General features: G+C 41.6%; 1 protein-coding gene across 1 annotated transcript; it reads right to left on the bottom strand.

The window, feature by feature from the left end:
• Nucleotides 1–11: 11 nt before the first annotated feature.
• On the bottom strand, nt 12–16,655 carry plcd4b (phospholipase C, delta 4b). The gene is made up of 16 exons (XM_080019823.1): nt 16,397–16,655; nt 13,741–13,791; nt 13,324–13,482; nt 12,784–13,012; nt 10,090–10,219; nt 9,633–9,864; nt 8,966–9,167; nt 7,332–7,476; nt 6,212–6,364; nt 5,411–5,575; nt 3,901–4,042; nt 3,334–3,450; nt 2,810–2,988; nt 2,579–2,711; nt 1,730–1,879; nt 12–1,470 (listed from the first exon to the last, which is right to left on the bottom strand). The coding sequence occupies exons 2-16, from the start codon at nt 13,760–13,762 to the stop codon at nt 1,379–1,381; spliced, it is 2,250 nt and encodes a 749-aa protein (XP_079875949.1). The 5' UTR covers nt 13,763–13,791; nt 16,397–16,655; the 3' UTR covers nt 12–1,378.
• Nucleotides 16,656–19,481: the final 2,826 nt, after the last annotated feature.

Below are 19,481 nucleotides of genomic sequence, written 5' to 3'. Positions count from 1 at the left end.
CCAGAGCCAGAACCAGAAACACAATAAACAAATAACATGCCATTCTTATGAAATTGAATATCTTAAGTGCCAGTACGGGTGGCATGCTTCTCCATTGTAACCTCAGGTTTCTTTTCACACACAAAACATTTCTGGTCTGAGAATTTTACTTTACTTGTGTTTTGTTTGTTTTGCATTCAGGCATACAGCTCAGGGACCGTGACAAAGAACCATTAAAGAGGCCCAAGTCATTTTATAGCTTTGTCATAAAACTGGTTTTAATGTGTTTAATTGGTTTAATGTGCATTTACAGAGCTCTATGTACATAATGTCTTCATGCATGTTCATATCTTCGTGTGTTCAACTCGTAACTACATGAAAATGAGACCTTTTAGAGATCACGTATCCATTTAACACCCTTTAACCACACACAAACTTACTTCCAAGATATACATTTAAAAAGCAAACAGAACATACTACACGTGCAGAAAAGGCTCATAAAGATAAACAAGTTGTCGCAAGACAAATGCAAAATTGTCATTATTTAAGTAAGCGGTTCCCAACTTGGGGTCGGGGTCCCCCTCAGGCCGCGTGAGGACCTTATTGGTTCTGAGAAGATCAAAATAGAACATGCTGCACAAAATCATTAGTTGCCGGACAGCTCTCGGAAAGAAATTGTAATTAAAAAAGGTGAATTTCTTGAACATTCAGCTTCACATATAAACTTCACTTTAACATATTATAACACTGTCATTTGTGTTGTCAATCTAACACGTCATAAAAATCTGTCTCATAATGTCGATTGAGTGAAATGTAAGACTGCACCAAAGGTTGGAAACCACAGATTGAAGTGGCACAACCATACAACATTAACTGGTAAAAGCTTCAGACATTTTGACTGACATACGACCAGTAGATTGAATCTTGCCAAAATATTTTCCTATTTTACCCATACTGAAATATTAAATAATATGGTATTACATTCACAGCTCAGATGTGTAAAATACTATTAGGCCTGTAGTGCACTGACTGTTTGGGGCTCATTTGCCTATTTTTAGTAGTTGAGCATAAAACTATTGACAAATAAATAATAAGTGCGAGCAGTTACGCAAAAAAGGTCAGAACCCAGAGAAAAATCAAGCTCTGTTGTCTGAGGAGACATTGAGAAATTGGACAACCTTTGGTCTGTTCAACATACAAATCAATTATTTGTTTTGGGACTGCTTTATGTGTGTTTTCAGTCTGAAAATGTTTTAGTGTTACCTTATTGAGATGTATATTGGGGTTTTCAACCCATGACCTACTCAGGCATCCCTTTTGCAACAGTCCAAACATGCAAGATGACTTCTGAGATATTTTAAATGTTATCGCTTGCTTCAGATTCCAAGATTCCACTTCCTCATGTGAGCTCTGAGATGCTGACGTTGACAAACAGGGAGGAGGGAGGGATGGCGTTCCCGTCTTTCGAAAGGAGATGGATGTGACGGTAACCTTGTGGGGGGGGGTAAAATATGAAGAAAAAATATGTATTTTAATTAGAAAAGCGGAAGCACAGTCAGTGAGTGAATCACATGCTTTGTTCTTGGGTTCCTTGGACTTATTCCAGGATCAGTGCTTGGACATTGCATGTTGCATTTGGTTTTATCCACATATTTAGCTTCTGAAGCTCTCACGAGTGGCTACCTGAAAATGCCGTACTCACCTTGGCCAGAACAGATTCACAACATTTCACTCTCAACTCTTGATTTACCTGCTTGGATGCATGTGAATGGAATGGTGAACTGCCCCACAAAGTCGTTTCTCGACGCCTTGTCATGGTCCTCCACCACAAAGCGAACCAGGGCCAGCTCAGCGGTGTGGATGATAAAATTCAGAGTCTCGTTCCACACGGGATTGAAACCTAGAGGCAGTGGCAAGCAGAGAAGGCCTTCAGCCTTTTTTTTGGTAACCCTTTATATTGCCGGCTGACAATTACACATCGTTTCTGTGTATACAGGAAAAATATATATTGTTTTGATCTATTTTTATCTATTAACTGGAAATCCCATAGAAACACAGTAATACACCTGTAAGACGAGGTCATTTCAACAATCACTTATTTCAAATGAGTTAGTTAGTATCGGTAGGGAATAGTATAACTAAGTTACAATAGAAAAGCTGTATCAATGATTATTATTATTATTTTTATTTATTTATTTATTTTTACTATTATTATTATTATTATTATTATTATTATTATTATATTATGTATTAAGTATGGTTTGACAACAGTAGCAGTTTCGTCTTCTTATGTCATTTTGAGAAAATAAATAATTGTGAGTCATTCATAAAAATAATCAAATACGTGTTTTGCTATTGTTTTATAAATGTAATTAATGTAATTGTTGATTATTAATATATTACTGTACAATACTTACTGGGGAGAAATCGTTGTGTAAATTATTGTGCAATTAACAGCCTGTGATTATATTTTTTATATTTGTTGATTTTTTTGAGTTGAATGTTATCATGATCAGAATCCCCTTTTCATTTTCTAACTAAATAAAAAACCTTTATATATATATATATATATATATATATATATATTTATTTATTTTACCGTTATTCTGAATGTGATGGGTCTCCTGCTTGGCTTGGTCCCTTGGGACACCGTAGACCTCCACTCTGACCAGGGGGTCGATGATGGAGCCCTCTTTGTTGTTGATCTTAGGAAGCTGTTGCCCACTGATAACCTGGTGACACAGACACACACGGTTCTACTTATAATATATGAATAATAAATAGTATACTGTATATTGTAAACATGTACACAGAGCCCGTCCCCCCTAACCTGGATGGACAAGCGGAGTGGCTTGTATCCGTTGCGTTCATCTGGTTTCTCTGGATCAAACGTGGCGTCACTGAGCCTCATGAAGTCAGGCTTCAGCACGTAGCCGCAGTGGCCATTTTGCCCGAACAGTCCGTCGTTTAGGTCCATCTCCAGTCCGGCCGTCTGGAAGTTCAGAGCCACTATCGAGGAGATAGTGTTTGTGACTTTAACGTGTTTCTTTGATGTAATTGTGATTGTTTTGTCATTGTTAAAGAATCATTTCAGCACCACCCTGCATGGGATTCGGTAGGTACTGTAGGTAAGGACTGTTTTTAAATTGCATTTTAACCTTTTATCTCCGTGATTTTATAATGTCTTATTATCTGTTAGCTTTTCCCTTTGCATTTATATAACGTGTAAAACACATTGAATTGCCCTTGGTATGTGCGATACAAATAAACGTGCCTTGCCTTGGTATGGGAGGTGTGTATTATAGTTGAGGGTCATGACGTTTAACATTAAAAAACAGATCTACTCCTTCCTACCTAACTGGCAGCCAACGCTCCACAGCTCCTGTGGGTTGTAGTTGGAGGAGTCCGTCCTCAGGCCGCTGGGGTAGATACGACTCAGCTGATTGATGTTGTACAGCACAAAATCTGTTCCTGGTGAGGAGAGAAAGAAAAAGAAAACCATCAGCCTCATCAGCAGTTCCTGAATAACAGTACAGACAAGAACAATAAAGCAGCAGAAGTCCATAGCTTATGATACGCTTCGTAAAACAGCCTGGAAACCGTGCTTGATAAATGCATTGTTACGTGTGGGAAAAATCATAGCGTAGTAATAATAATGTGTTTTTAAGTGATCAATACACATTGCCCCACGATTAAACCCTACTCAAAACAATCAAAACAATTAATCAAACATATCATAACTTAATCAAATATCCCGTGGGAATATTTCAATGTTGAAATCACGTCAAACTGCAGTTATACGAAATGTCCCTTTTAAATTTCTGTCTTGTTAGTACATGACCGCACAGTGATTCAATTTGTTGATTGATTGTTCAAGCCGTGGCATCTTTGATGTGAATTATTCCATCGCCTCCGTTTTACCTGCATCCTTGGCGAGCTTCCTGGCCTTAGACTCAGAAAAAGAGGACATCTCGTAGAATTTGGAGTGTAGCCGAGCATGCTCAAAGCCGTGGAAGTGGACGCTCTTGCAGTACACCACCAAGTCCGAGAGCTCACGGGACAGCTGAGATTTGGAAATAGGGGATAAGATTAGGATGAATTATTTTAAGGAAAATACAAATAAAAATATATAAAACAACAAAAACAACAACAATAATAATAAATATAGCTGCAGGCAGCAATACACGGCGTCCAGTTTAGTCGTGTTGGGTGCGTTTTACAGTTTCCTGGAAAAACATTATGGTATTTCCGTGAGCAATTTCCGTTCCACGTCTCCTATTTTTCCGACCCCTCGCTGGATAATGAACGCATCACTCAGTCGCACCTTTCAACAGTGGTTTTGAGTGGACGCGGTGATGAGTTTTTGAGGATTACTTTTTATTGTATTTTTCATTAATCCGGCAAAGTAATGGGTAAGAAGCTACTGTATATAAATATACACGTAAATCGTTAGTTTGGTAACGAACAAGTACAGTGACCGAGTCTACGCGGCACACCGGACACGGTCCAACTGGACATTCTCAATCGGAATCTGCACATTTATAGTAAATAATATGATGACGTCATAAAGCATCTTACTGTAAATCTCATCTCGTCCATTTTATTTACGAAAAGTGACGTGTCAGTTTACCAAGACAGCTGGAAATTTTGGGTCAAAGTTTTCCATTTTTTTAAATAAACATCTGCTCTGTATGTTGATAGATTTGGATGAAACTTAAACCACGAGATCCTTGTAAAATACCGGTTTAAACGACACCTTAATGTGTTGTAGGTGCTGGTGCAGTACGTCTTGCAGTTTTAGCCAAGTTTTTCAGCAAGAAATGCATTGGCCCGTGTCTATAATATCGATCTAAATTTGGTCGGTTTTTTGTTAATATCTGCTCTGTATGTGGATGAAACTTCAACCACAAGGTGTTTGTGACAACGCGGTTCAAACAAAATGTTAATCGTGGTCATGTGTTATGCCGAAGTTGGTGCTACAAATAGTTTCAGACTTTAAAATTCCAAGAATTTTCATTCTATAATTAATAATAATAATAATAATAATAATCATAATAATAATAATCATCATCATAATCATAATAATCATAATAATACAGATACACACGTAAACTTAATTTCACTTTCTGAATACCAGTATGTTTGTTAATTTTTGCTCAAAAACATTTGTATAGACACAAAATGAAATCTAATAAATCTAATACATCCAAAACAGCAGCTGAAAATGCAAAACAAAACAGAAAACAGAAGAATCTGGGGAATCGGTTGAAAACATTTACATTGACTTTACCAGCTTGGGGCTGTTACCGGTTGCAGGTTACCACAGTTACAATGAGTAGAATCTGAATCTCCCTCATCATTTCTCTTTGTCTCCTTGACCAATACAAAAAAACCCACATGGTCAAGTGATCTATATGTTGAGTTCGTTCACCTTCTGATTCTGGTTCAGCGACACTGCCTGCTCTGAAGAGGGGTTGTGATCATCGCCGTTGGCCATCTCCTCCTCGTCGCTGACCTCATCGGTCAGGGTGTCATCGACGCAGTCCTCCAGACCACCGATCTTCTTGGCTTTCAGTAAAATCTTACCCTTCAGTTCCTGTAATAAACCAGCAAAGGTTAAAGGAACGAGACGGACGTAAGGGACAGGTAAAGGAAAAACATGTTTGAACTCACATAAGTATTTGTGAGTTTCAAATTATTGATCACTGACTGGGTCCATCCATTTGGCAGTTCCATCCTTCCTGCCAAGTAAGTACCAGCTCTCAGCTTAATAGTCCAATACAGTCATTTACTATAATTCACCTGGAAAATCCTGGAAAGGATTTTGCCATTTATTTGCGTGAGAATTGATTGTGCTAAGTGCTCTGGCTGGAAAGAGTAGGCAAAATATAACAAGACATAAATGGGCCATTATTATTTTATTTAAAAGCTGTTAAATTCTTAATGGTCCCTAACGATTAACTGAGCAGGTTCATCCTTTGCTAAAGTCAGCAACTCGGAATGCTGAAACTTCATGTGCTACAAGTACAACTATAATATAATATGTTTATCATTATTGGACTTTTGCTAGCAGGTGATAAATAAATAAAAAATGGCAGATGAAGTTTTGTTCTTTATAACACAGCCTGTCTGGAAATCTGACTCAGTATTTTAATAAGAAGCAAATAATTAAATTAAATTTAAAAAAATTCCAAATCCCCAGGTCCTCAGAGTAGCACAGCAGGTGTCTAACTTGTGGAGATGGGAGCTGCTGCAGGACGTGCCCGTCCAGCGGGCTCCTCAGCAGTGTGTCACCCAGAATTCGGTGCAGGTGTTGGGCCATCACCGTCTGCTGCTCCAAGCCACAGTGATTCTCCAGTGACAGTATGAGAGGAAAGTCTGATGTCTGCCGCATAGGAAACAAAATATATTTATGATGAAACAATATCCATTTATAGAATGCTGGGGTAGGGATTTCCAGTGGCTATCAGACACTCTGTTATGACCTGAAACAATGTTAACATATGTGGCTTTCAAAATAGGCGTTGTGGTCTGTATCTGTGTTTTGGAAACAGTGGATGTGAAGAAAACATGTGCTTCAATGGAGACCAAGCTGCAGATGTTGATGAGATTCCTGTTTGTCACCAATAGAGGGTGTGACTTTGCAAATAGTGACAAATCTTACTGATAAATCCTGTATAAAGGGAGTGGTTGGGCATTCTGCAATTTTTTTTTCAATGTAATACTATTTAGTGGACAAGTAACAGCAGAACACATAAAGGGTGTCAAAGGAATACACTATGCACTATACACCACAATAATACTACGCTGGATTTAATTCTCAGCCTCAGTCAGCAGTTTATGATGGATGGATATAATGGATGGAGGCAGCAGACTTCACTGCATTATCTCTTGGCACTGCTTTCAGTCACTTTCTACTCTAAATACAAAGTCATAATGCAAATTAATTGCCAGTTTAAAAGCTTGAGCCAGTGTAATTGCAAAGTACCTTATTCTAAATAGAGAATATACGAAAACACAAAAACCTACAATCCATTTCCTCTTTTCCCGGCCAGCAATGCAACTGGAAGCTGAGACCATTTGAATTTACAGCTCACAAGAAAGGTTTGATTTTTTAAGTAACAACATTCAATAAAACACAAACACTGTTATTATGAATTTTACTTCATTTCGAGAGGGAGCATTTTAAGTATTTTGGGGCTTCACATTTGCACACATGTCAATGCAGTAGTGCCTTCTAAATACTGGAGTTGGAAGGGCATGCTAGGTTTGGATCTTTTCATAGACTATGTTAACAATAAGAAAAATATTACTATAGTATATCCAGTATGTCCAGGCGGTATGGTGCCCACCTTAAAGGCATATTCCCTCAGTGTCGCAATGATATCCTTGAAGAGAATCTTGGAGGTCAAGGTGTGACCGTGATAGACCACCGGTTCCCCGTCGCTGCCGTCCCAACAGTCAATCTCTACACAGCGGCAGCCTCTCTTCAGAGCCCTGTGCACACGTCATGTGAGACAGGATAAGATATAATCTCATAAGAAAGATGACTTCATTGAATCCCTTTATTGAATTGGGGGAAATCTGGGTGTGACAGCAGCACAAGTTCACAGAGCAGTGCCAGCCAACAAAGACAGAAATATACATCCGTACGCACGGCAGATGTAAATGGACTGAAGGTACCGAGCTACCTATGAAGGTACATATGATGCAAAATATGAGAGCTTGTAGAATAGGACCTGGAGAACAAAAATCGGAAACAATCAGAAATCAGAAGACGAAGCACTCTTCTGCCCTGCTGTTCTCCATGTCTGCAAAGTGAGGTCCGTAAGGTCCCCCCCACCACTCTCTCACTTCTTCCACAGCTACAAGTTGTGCAGAAGTGTTGCAAAAGTTAAGTACCGCAGATCTTGTGATATTGCACGCCCAATTTAAGAGGTTGTGATCACAGATTGGTGCTTGTCAATGTGAGGCAATGTGAGAGGTTGTGATCCTAGATTTGCAGTTGTACTGAAAAACTTAAAGTAAAAAAATAAAATTATATATATATATATTTTTTTTTTATAACCCTAACCCTAACCCCATATATATATATATATATATAAGTATATTCATCCAAATATGAAATTACACATTTGTGATTTTTTTCCTGTTACTTCAAATTCAGAACACAGGTTTGTGAATATTTTGTGAAAATTTCAATACAGAAGTTCAGATTGAATATACAAGTTCAGATTTGTGTTCGACAGGTTCTCACGTCCTATTCTACAAGCTCTCGCACATCGCAAAATTTTTGCTTCATAGGTAACGTGCAGACAGGAAACTGCTTGGCAACACGTTTGTGTTCAATGACAATTAAGTGCATAGCCATCCTACTGTATATGCACATGTAAGACCAAACACAGACACACACACACATATAGGAATAGACACACACACAAACACACACACACACACACACACACACACACACACACGCACACACACACACAGGACTTATACATTGCACTTACCATCACACTGTAGTCAATTCAAATACATATATATATTAGAGCTGTACCTTTGCTTAAGAAAAAACAGGAGGTACTTCGCAATATTTACATTTACAGTCATTGTGCAAATCTGTCATTTGTAATGCTATTGGTTGGGGCGTCTCTGAATGCAAAAGAAAAATTCAACAAAAAATGGACAGAAATCAATGACTGAACAGACTAAATGTACCGCAGCTATGAATCAGAAGATAAATCCTGTTCCCTCAAACATGTTGTAGTACAAGATTGGTTTCTGGCATTGGGTTCATTTGAATGAGGTCAAGTAACTGAAAACCTTCCCTCAACCTTCTTCAAAATTTCTGCCACACAATGAAATGTTTCGTGCCACAACGTGTGAAGGTTTCCATTAAAAAGCACCAAACAAATGCTGAGACTAATTTGCGAGTATGTTTTTTTTTTTTCCTCCCAGGCCTGCTGCGCCTGGACGCACTTACTTGATGTACGCCTCCAGGCTGCTCTGCCCTCTGAGCTGGTCTTCCAGGAGGTAGGTGTTGTGTGAGGAGGACAGGAAGTAGTGGCTGAGCGGCTGCCTCATGTCCTGGTAGAGGTCCCGGCACTCCGGCTTGAATATGGAGCCGTCCTGCGAGCAGAGGTAGAGCTGGAAGCCGTCCAGCGACATGGCCCCTTGGTTCTTGGCTGTCAGAGACGACGGGAAAAAGATACGGCGCTGAAAAAATCTTCACGCTTAATTAAAGACCTCAGGCGTATCACATTAAACACATGAAAAATAATAACGGAAGTTGTCCTTCTGCACTTCACGAAACAATCATCTGGTTCATCCTTTACACTTCATCCGAGTTATAAATAAAAGCGTTAAATGACGCCATACTGCAGGTTTTTTACAAGAAAGAAAGAAAAACGTGTTTTATGTTATTTAGTTTATATTTAGTATATATGTTATATTCTATGAAATGCAAAGTTTAAAAAAGATCAACAAAATAGAGTATTATTCATGGTGAAAAGGTATAATGTACGGCCTATATATATATATATATATTCAGTATATTTGGGTGATAGAGGTTTGTTGAAGTTAATTCTTGTTACTTTTAAACTCCTATATATACAGTATAACCCCGTGCTGAGAGCCCTGGCAGTCTCTACCTGTTTCCGATGGTTCGTAGCGGTCAATCAGCTGCTGGACAAACTTGAGGCCGCGCTCTCCCTCGTGCTGCTCCTGTTGGAGGAAGTTCTCCAGCTCATTCACGGTCAACTTCTCTCCGTCGCTGGAGTAGTCCTGGAACACCTTCCACACTTCGTCCCTCTGGGTGAGCATCTTGTAGAACTGTACAAACTCCTCAATTTCCAGAGAGGCGCTCTCCGACTTGTCGGCCATCTGCGGGTGTTAAAAAACGAGCGCTTGGCATGAGGTGAGTTGTTTGATTTATTTGAAGTGTGAAGAGATGTCCATGGGTATAGGAGTATAGGAATTTACAAAGAAGTTCGATCAGGATAGGCATACTTGCAATACGAGCCTACAACAGTTATATGACACAGAAATCCCCTTAAACACCAGAGCCTTCCCTGTTAGGGATAGAGGGGTTATAAGTTGGAACGTCACCGTGAACAGGTGGAAGGCGTGGTCTTCGTTCATGTCCACGTTCATCATCTTCAGCAGTTTCCGCACTTCCTTGAAGTTCATGCGGCCATCCTTGTTTTTGTCAGCCTTGTAAAACCAGTCCCAGACCCACCTGAGCACTGGCTGAGGAAAACAAACCCGAAATCATTCACATATTTCATCCTCTCAATTAACCTTTTTCTGCAACACTTTACCGTCTGTACTTGATCAAAACTGCTGTTTATGTGTTATGCACAACAATTCCACCATTATGCAGAGAAGATAAAACATGTTTTTACCTTGGTTTTACTGCCCGCCCAAGTTCTGCTTATATATATATTTATTTATTTATTCGTTTGTTTGTTTATTTATTTATTGAGTGAGAGAGAGAGAGAGAGAGAGAGAGAGAGAGATATACACTACTCACAAAAAGTTAGGGATATTCGGCTTTCGGGTGAAATTTCAGGATGAACCTAAAATGCACTATAACCTTTACAGGTGAACTTAATTTGAACTTCTCTAAATTTTTGAATGCACATGTCCAACTGTTCAATGTTTCAGTACTTTTTGCACAACTTGCTGTTCTCTAACAAGGAGCTGAACGGCAAAATTCTCAACAGGTGTTTGATCCATGAATCGACATTTCCTGGTTCAATTAGAATTGGTATTTATACAGTCCTCTTCATCATGCTGTTCACATTTTGACATCATGAGACCAAGACGACACCTAACAATTGATCAACAGTACCTCGCCGTTGCGAGGCTTCAAACAGGATGTTCTTAGAGGGAAGTGGCCACTGAGCTTAGAGTGTCACAGAGTGTCATCAGCAGCTTGCAACAGAGATACAGAGAGACTGGAAGAGTCACAGAAAGGCATAGAAGTGGACGTCCTTTGGCCACATCCCACACTGATGACTGCTTCATTGTTTACAGTGCCCTGCGGAACCGGATGATGAATGCCACTCAACTCCAGGCGCATTTAAGAGAGAGGCACCCAAGTGTCACGTCAGACCATTCAAAAACGTTTACTTCAGCGTGGTCTGCGTGCCAGACGACCTGCAAGGGTACCTGACCACGCCACCAGGTGCAGGCATCATCGTCTTGCACGGGCCAGGAAGCATTTACACTGGACGAGGGACCAGTGGCCTCAGTGCTGTTCTCTGATGAAAGTTGATTCACGTTGAGCAGAAATGATGGGCGCCAACGATGTTGGAGACGTCAAGGAGAGCGCTATGCATCAGCCGCTGTTGTCACCAGACGAGCCTTTGGTGGTGGTGGTGTTACAGTGTGGGCAGGTGTGTCTAGTCAATACAGAACTGCCCTACACTTTGTGAATGGTACAGTGACAAGCCCATACTACCTGAATAACATCATTAATCCAGTCATTGTGCCCCTGCATGAACAACACCTCGCCTCATTTCATCTTCATGGACGACAATGCTCCAGCTCATCGAGGTCGCATCATTAGGGAACGGCTGCTGGAGACTGGGGCACCTCAAATGGAGTGGCCTGCACTTTCTCCAGACCTGAAGCCCATAGAAAACCTATGGGATCAGTTGAGTGGCCGTGTAGAGGCTCGTAACTCTGTGCCCCAGAACCTCAATGACCTGAGGACCGCCCTTCAAGAAGAGTGGGGGGCCATGCCTCAGCAGACAATAAGTCGACTTGTGAACAGCATGAGACGTCGTTGTCAAGCTGTAATTGATGCTCAAAGGCACATGAGAAGTTATGAGACATCGACATTTTTTGTTGTGGTAAACCCACCACTGTTGTTGGCTTTTGTTTCAATAAATTGTTTGAGATAAGGAAATCACCATTGCATGCTCCTACTTAAATGCCCTACTTTCATGATATAATATCACTGTAACGTGAACTTTTAACATTTTCCATAAATTTCACCCGAAAGCCAAATATCCCTAACTGTTTGTGAGTAGTGTATAAAAAAAAATATATATATATAAAATTTAGATATATGTATATATTTATTTATTTATTGAGATCAATTAAAATAAAAGTAAATAAATAGATAAATATATCTCAAAAAATAGAATAATAATAAATATATAAATATCGCTATATATATATATATATATATATATATATATATATATAGAGAGAGAGAGAGAGAGAGAGAGAGAGAGAGAGAGATTAATTTATTTTTTAAGATTTATTTATATATATAGTTATTTATTTATTTATTCATGTATCACTTTGGACCATACCGATTTGAAAACATGTAATTACAAGATAATTGCTGAAACGCTGATATGTGCTAATGGCTATACTGAGGGATTGTGATATATTTTGCAACTAATGCAAATATATTGTCATTTTTCTTTGATAATATATTACAAAACATATCTACCCTATTTGTTCTATTAACCAGATATATTTCAGATATATTACTAAACTATATATTTTTGTGATGTATATGTGTATACTTTTTTACAATATATGAGAAGCAGCAATAAATATGTTATTATATAATTATATTCATTGGAATAGTTAAAATACATTGGTATATTTTTCATTAAACATGAAGATGATACTCGTTTAAAAACATAGGAATTATATTATATAATAATATATTATCTCATATTATATCATATCATATTATATTATATTATATATTGGAAACATACCTCTGGTGTATATGACTACAACAACACAGGCTTCCAACCACAAATGAAAGGATACTGGTCCAGTCTCTCCTTCTCGTCCATGGTCTCAGCCTTGTGAATGAGCTTGCGCATGCCCTGGATCCAGGCCCGAGCCTCCTCCGGTGACTCAGCCACCAGGTCCAGGTTGCCTTGGCGACCGTGGAAGACCAGAGTGAAGCAGAGGTCGGCGGGGAACTCGTCGGCGATGCTCTGGAGAACCTCCGACTGGTGGCCTTCGCGCACGGCCTCCACGTCGCTCACCGAGACTAAATGTCGGGCGGACGTTTGGTGAATAGGGAGGGATAAAAAGATAAAATGAACGGATTCATTTGAGAATTTCTTCCTATTCTAAAATTCGACCGTGAACCTAAAAAGGGTAACTTTTACCTCCCTCATCATTCAGCAGCCAAAAGTGTTGCCAATTGTTTCTCTCTGTGTACAGTATATTGTATATTTTATTTAATTGGCTAATGAGGCTATGTGAAAGGGATAACATGATAAAAAAATAAAAAATATGATGAACACGACACACACTTGCACTCTGGTGGCGTGAAAGGCGGCAGGGCATCGTGCTTACAAGTGGAGTGGCCTCTCCCGGGCCACCTGGACTTGTACCAGATATTAAGACCGTCTTCCAGGAGGCGGAAATGCCGTTGCTTCTTCCAGGAGCGTGACTTGACTTTCCTCAGGGTGGCCCCTGCCATCATCACCTTGAGATCTGGATCAACGTCACGTCCTGACAAGGAGGAAAGAAGGAGAAGCCGGCGTTGATTTGAAAAAAAAAAAAAAGACCAGATGCAGAACAACGGATTTAATTCAGTCTGAAATAATCCGACATCCCGAGCGCACTCGGGCCGACTGTAACGTGATGCCGATGTGTTTTACAGAGGAGGCCCAGATTATGATCATGTGCATTATTTAAACAGTTTCATTAGTTACTACCCTCACGTCATGTGTTTTTTGCGCTTTCTTTCATGGAATTAAATCTACTCACGTGAATTCGGGGTAGGATCCATAGCTATCTGCGACACATGCCAGTGGGAGCCTGCCGTCGAAAAAAGACACGAGGGAATGAGTCGCTGGATGTTTTGCGTAAAACGTGCCCCTCCCAAATCGTTAGGTCCTTCACACAAGTGGAGATATACACAACATCCACTAATCTGCGTAAGACCAGCGTCCAGCAAACGCTCACCCATCCAGTGGGCACACACGTGCTTATCTTAGTACCGGGGCGGAGCAGGTTCGGTGCAGGTACGCTCATTCACATTTCGGATCCGTGCGGAACGTCCCGTTTCTTTTTTTTTTGTTTTGTTTTTTTCCTGCCACCGAGCAGCTTCACTCCACCAGCCGGAGGTTATCTACTTTGTCCGCGAGCAGTAATCCAAATCCACTCTTTAATGGAGCACGGATTTAAATGGGTGGCCTCCTGTAACTGTACATCGTTGACTTTGTTACGCAACAAAGCAGTCACGTTACCGCACAGTCGCTCGACATCAGGAGTCACCCGCTTGATGACTGGAATACCTGAATGCCATGAATCAACGCCCCCATGCGGGCGACCTTGGTTAACCTTGCTGAGGCGTCCCCGCCAGTCAAACCCTGCAGTTGACACGGAGCTCTTTTGAAGGTTTATACCTGACTTTTGGCTTAAATATCAAGTGAAGAAATAACTTCATTGAATGGGCTTCAATTAGGAATCATATTATCAGTCATGGAAACCTGTTTTTTACATCATCCTCACCGTCGCCAGTCGTACATTATTCGGCCCATTTGCAACTATTGCCATTGTGACGTGGCGCCGCCCGTTTCGGCTGCCTGCACGTATTGTTCTATTCACAGACTGCATTGCGTTTTAGGAATCAGTTAGTTTCAGTTAGTTGCTAGGTAGAAATTAGGTTAGCTATTATGTTCGGTTTTGTATCTATTGTGCATGATTTCCGGGTGCGTTGCAAAGACATTTCACTGCATATATGTATGAACGTATGTATATGTGTGTGACAAATAAACCTTTTGAATCTTGAATTGAGGACAATATCCGGATGAAGTCTCAACATTGAAATACTTGTCCCTCCACTCAATCGATCTTTTTTCCCTTTCATCAGCAGTAAAGATGTTCACTCAGCAGTTTCTTAAGTGTGTTGAATGGCATAGCTGAAACAGTTGGATGGCGAGCGAATCAATATCAACACATTTCACTTTTTTCTACATTAGGATGTGACGGGAAGATCCGACAATTTTCCCTTTTTATGGATAGGATCAACTTTAAGATGGAGCGTCCCTTTTTTCCTTTTTCGTTGCACGCCAGTTTGCACGGCTCGGCACTGGCGATGCTTTTAAATGAAGTTCATTGGACCTCAGCACATTCGATAATAATAAATCATTGTCCAAAAGGACTCAGCTCTCCGCCGTGGCAGTGCAATGAGATCCTTGTTTGACCAATGGTCGACGTATCACAGGAAGAGTCTCTCCAAAGGGAGAAGATAACTGCCACACTGATACAGCCAAAATCGGACCGGCCCTGCTTTCGCAAATGTTCACTAAGACACAGGGATCAAACGCTTTCCTGAGAGGGAGACTTTTTTTTTTTTTTCCTGAAAGCGAGCCTCTTCCTGACATTGTCCCCCGGCAGCAACATGATCTAATCTAGCAGAACAGCGAGCTCCGAAAGGGGCCCACTCGGTTCCCCCCGTTTCCCTATGAAACCGTCTTCATCGTTTGAGGTAAGAAAACGACAATGGATTTCCACCACGAACCAACTGAAACAGCCATACGGTAAACACCGCCACAGTTATTTCACTATGTGTTTGTGGAGCGCTGGTGTGAAGCCGGACGTTTGGGTTTGACCGGTGTATATTTTTTTCCGGGGCATTCCCTCTGGAAACTGTTTCTCACTATAACTTGTGTGTTTTGCGTCCAGCAGTTCTACATTATATTCGCATAATGGCCGGATGCAAAATGAACGTTTATTTTGCTGAGATTGGTTCTACAGAGAAAAAGTGAGGCAGTGACTAAGTTTCATACGTAAGGTCAAAAATATACTCAACTTTTGTGTTATTTTTGGGGCCTTGATTACGTGTTTTGGACGCTGCTCAGTGGAAATTAGTCACACAAGGGCACTCCAGTCCAGGGACTGCACTGACTGCACACTGTAAATGCACAACTACGAACACACACACGCCCAGGCGGGCCACTCTATAACCATGAGCGGAACAAAAATATAAGAGTTCTAAGAATAACGGTTCTAATGAGTCACCATGAGCTTCCACTTAATAAAGGTTTTTCAGTAGATGTGCTATCCACCACTGGACTCTCCAATTTAACACTGTGTTGCGGGATTTGTGCACATCTCGGTCATAACTCAGATCCTTCACTGCACACAGCTATGTGAAGAATTCCTCAGAAATCCCTCCGAGTAATATAAACAACCACAAAAAAAAAAGAAAAAAGAAAAAGAGAGACTGCTCGTGCCATTGGGGGAGGTTTGTGCACAGTAAATTGGAACCAGACACTGAAATTTGAGACATTATCAAAAAACAGCAACCATCCCATCAGCAAAAGTAAATCAACCACTGGAGCATTGTCGAATAAGTGTAAACAACTCAGGAAGACTCATATTTCGATATATTAAGGGTGAATAAAATAGACGTTACCCAAATTTTGGCCTTCTCCCGGGATCCCCTCGCCGGTCTTGGTTGAGCAGAGCAGAGCTGCAGAGTTCCAGGGATGGGTCGGGCTCTTGATGGATCTTTCTCCCAAAGAGGCCTCAGATGCAGGGGGACAGTGATTTCAATGGTCGGTCAGCAGGGAGAGCTTGGAGTGTCCCAGGGAAAGCTCTGGCTCAGCCTCCCTTCTCGGCTGTCGGCTGGATCTGGGGAAACTTGATTCCTGGTCAACACAGTCATGCTGGTACACCCCACCACACACACACACACACACACACACACACACACACACACACACACACACACACACTCCACCCACCCCACCTCTCTCTTTGAATTTCCTTCCTTTAGCGCCACACCCACACTCGTCCCATGCACTGGCCTCCTCCCCGCATCGCCTGGCTGTGCTTTATGTCATTAATCTGTCTCCTCTCCCTCTTACTCCCGCTCTCTCTCTCTCCCTCTCTCTCCCTCTGACTCTCCGACACACATACACATACACATAACTGGATCCCTCCCATCAGCTGATTGTAGATTCTCCACACTTCCTCATTCCCAGGAGTGACTCAGATAGACTCTATTACAGTCAATGTCAAATGCTGAGTAAAAAATACATTTGTGAAGAAACATTTTGAGTAGAATGCAAATGAATAATAATAATAAAAGTAATAAAAAAAAATTAAAAATTAATAATAAAATAATAATAATAATAATAATAATAATAATAATGTAATTCAATCTCAGCTAACAATTTTAAAATCCTCTCGACTAAACAATATTTTGGCGAAATCACCTTTCTCATATTGTATCTCTCAAAAAGATTTTTTCTCACCCTTTGGAGTGAAACACTGTTCCACCTTTTTGACAGAATGACATTGAGGGGATGCTGGCGCGTGATGGTAATTCTGCTAAGTGAGGCGACCGAAGCAGGACTGCAGTGTATGCAATACATGGCTTTGTGCCACACACTCAGAGGATTGGGCGGTGCACAATCCTCTGGATACAGCTTTCAAAGCATGGCTAATTACACTGAGATGTCCAGTGTTTCTGAAAAGTATACACCGATCAGCCCCAACATTAAAACCCCCACTCATAACCACTAGTAATGTGAAATTAATTCTGAAACAGCTCTGACCCGTGGAGGCATGGACTCCACAAGACCTCTGAAGGTGTCCTGTGGTATCTGGCACCAAGACGTCAGCAGCAGATCCTTTAAGTCCTGGAAGTTGCGAGGTGGGGCCCCCATGGATCAGACTTGTTGGTCCAGCAGGTCCGACAGATGCTCCATCGGATCGGACCCTAACCCCGGCCATCCGCATGATGTAGACGCGTCCGACCAGAAGTAACACGGGATCCAAACAGTGCGTTCTCAGAGGACGTATATTTTAACAATCCTATGCATTCTCATACATACGGTGCAGTCGTGGAAAAATGCGTAATGTTAGAACGGTATCTAGTAAGCGCTGTCTGAAGGGCGCAGTGTTTTGAATGTAGCCTAATGACTCACGCCGGCACTGATAAAACCAACAATAACAGGAGCACATTAAAATTAACTCCCCTCATGAGAAGGCTGCTGTTACACGGCAGACACCAAATGCCCGATGTCTGGCTTCAGGGACGACGGTCTCAGGCGGCTCTGGCTCAACCTACAGTTTACTCCTGTGTTTCGTCTCCAATGGCACAAGCGCCGAAAAGCCAGTCTCACGGAGATACGTCGCCGGGAAAGACATCAGAAACCGCACAGCTTCGTCGGACGCTCAGAAGCAACATGAAGCCAAAAGTTTGTCAGGTGCTTCTGTGAGTAAGCCAGTTGCAATGCGCTGTCCCAGGAGAGATCCACATGACTGTCCTTGTCTGGGCTTTTTTCCATCCAGCTGCGCTGCACATCTGGGATGGGGGGGGGGCAGAGAGAGTATTCGCCCAGCTTGGTCCTCAAACCGTGCAGGTGCCCTTTGACATGATTGTGATCACGGTGACGAGAAGTCCGCAATTCTTCCTTTGTCAAAAAATCAGACCGATTTAGTTATCAGACAATGAGGTGGGGTGGATTGACTCGCACGCCTTCTCTCCCAACATCGCCCCCACGATCACTTTTGTGGCGGGAAGAATTTGAATTCTCCCCCCCATCGTATGCGGCTTACCAGGCTCGGCTATGAGTCGGGCGAGCCTTTGCGTTCTCGGTGCCCATACGCGACGTCTGGATGACTTTCTTCTCGCCCCGACGCTCCTTGAGTTTATTATCTGAAAATTCAAGCGGCTTGGACATGCCCTGTTGCTGTTTTGTCCCGAGGTGACGGCACAGTTGACATGGCTTCCAAGCTTCGTCCGATAAAATCTCGGAACACACGTCGAACACACGTTCGTCTTCCGTGCCCGTCCAAAAAAATCCCAATGATAGATATTCAGCGCTATGCTTTCTATGAACCTTTCTTTTTTGTTTGACAGACGGGACTGTCTCGCCTGTCCAATGTCCCGCCGGGACTTCACTTGTGGATGATGTACCAATGGTTTCTTTCCTTTTCAGTGTGCCGGATGCTAGCATTTTGATCATCACCTCAAGTTCAAAAAACAAAAGGTGCACGTCGATCGTGGTCCAGCTTGGACGTAGCACGCCCGACCATAAGTTCCTATCTATCAATGATGATGCATTTTTGAAAGTATTAAAGAAAAAAAATGCCATGAAATGATTCTGTATTTATTTTTTCAATAAAATCTATGTGTTTTGCCCATGATTTGGCGGCCCACTTGCAATACCCTCCAGCGATGCCCATAGTTTGGGAATCGCTGATGTAGAAGAAAACGTGGTTCATCAGACCAGACCACCTTCTTCCATTGCTCCACGGTCCAGTTCTGAGGCTCAAGTCTCCATTGTAGGAGCTTTCAGAGGTGGACAGGGGTCAACATGGACACTGTGACCGGTCTGCAGCTACACAGCCCCATACACATCAAGCTGTGATGCACTGTGTGTTCTACACCTTTCTATCATAGCAGCATTAACTTTTCACCAATTTGTGCTGCAGTAGCTCTTCTGTGGGATCGAACAAGACGGGCGAGCGGTCACTCCCCACATGCA

This window comes from Zeus faber, assembly GCF_960531495.2.
Source record: "Zeus faber genome assembly, chromosome: 18".
NCBI classification, from domain to species: domain Eukaryota; kingdom Metazoa; phylum Chordata; class Actinopteri; order Zeiformes; family Zeidae; genus Zeus; species Zeus faber.
This window is presented reverse-complemented; position numbering and strand designations above follow the sequence as displayed.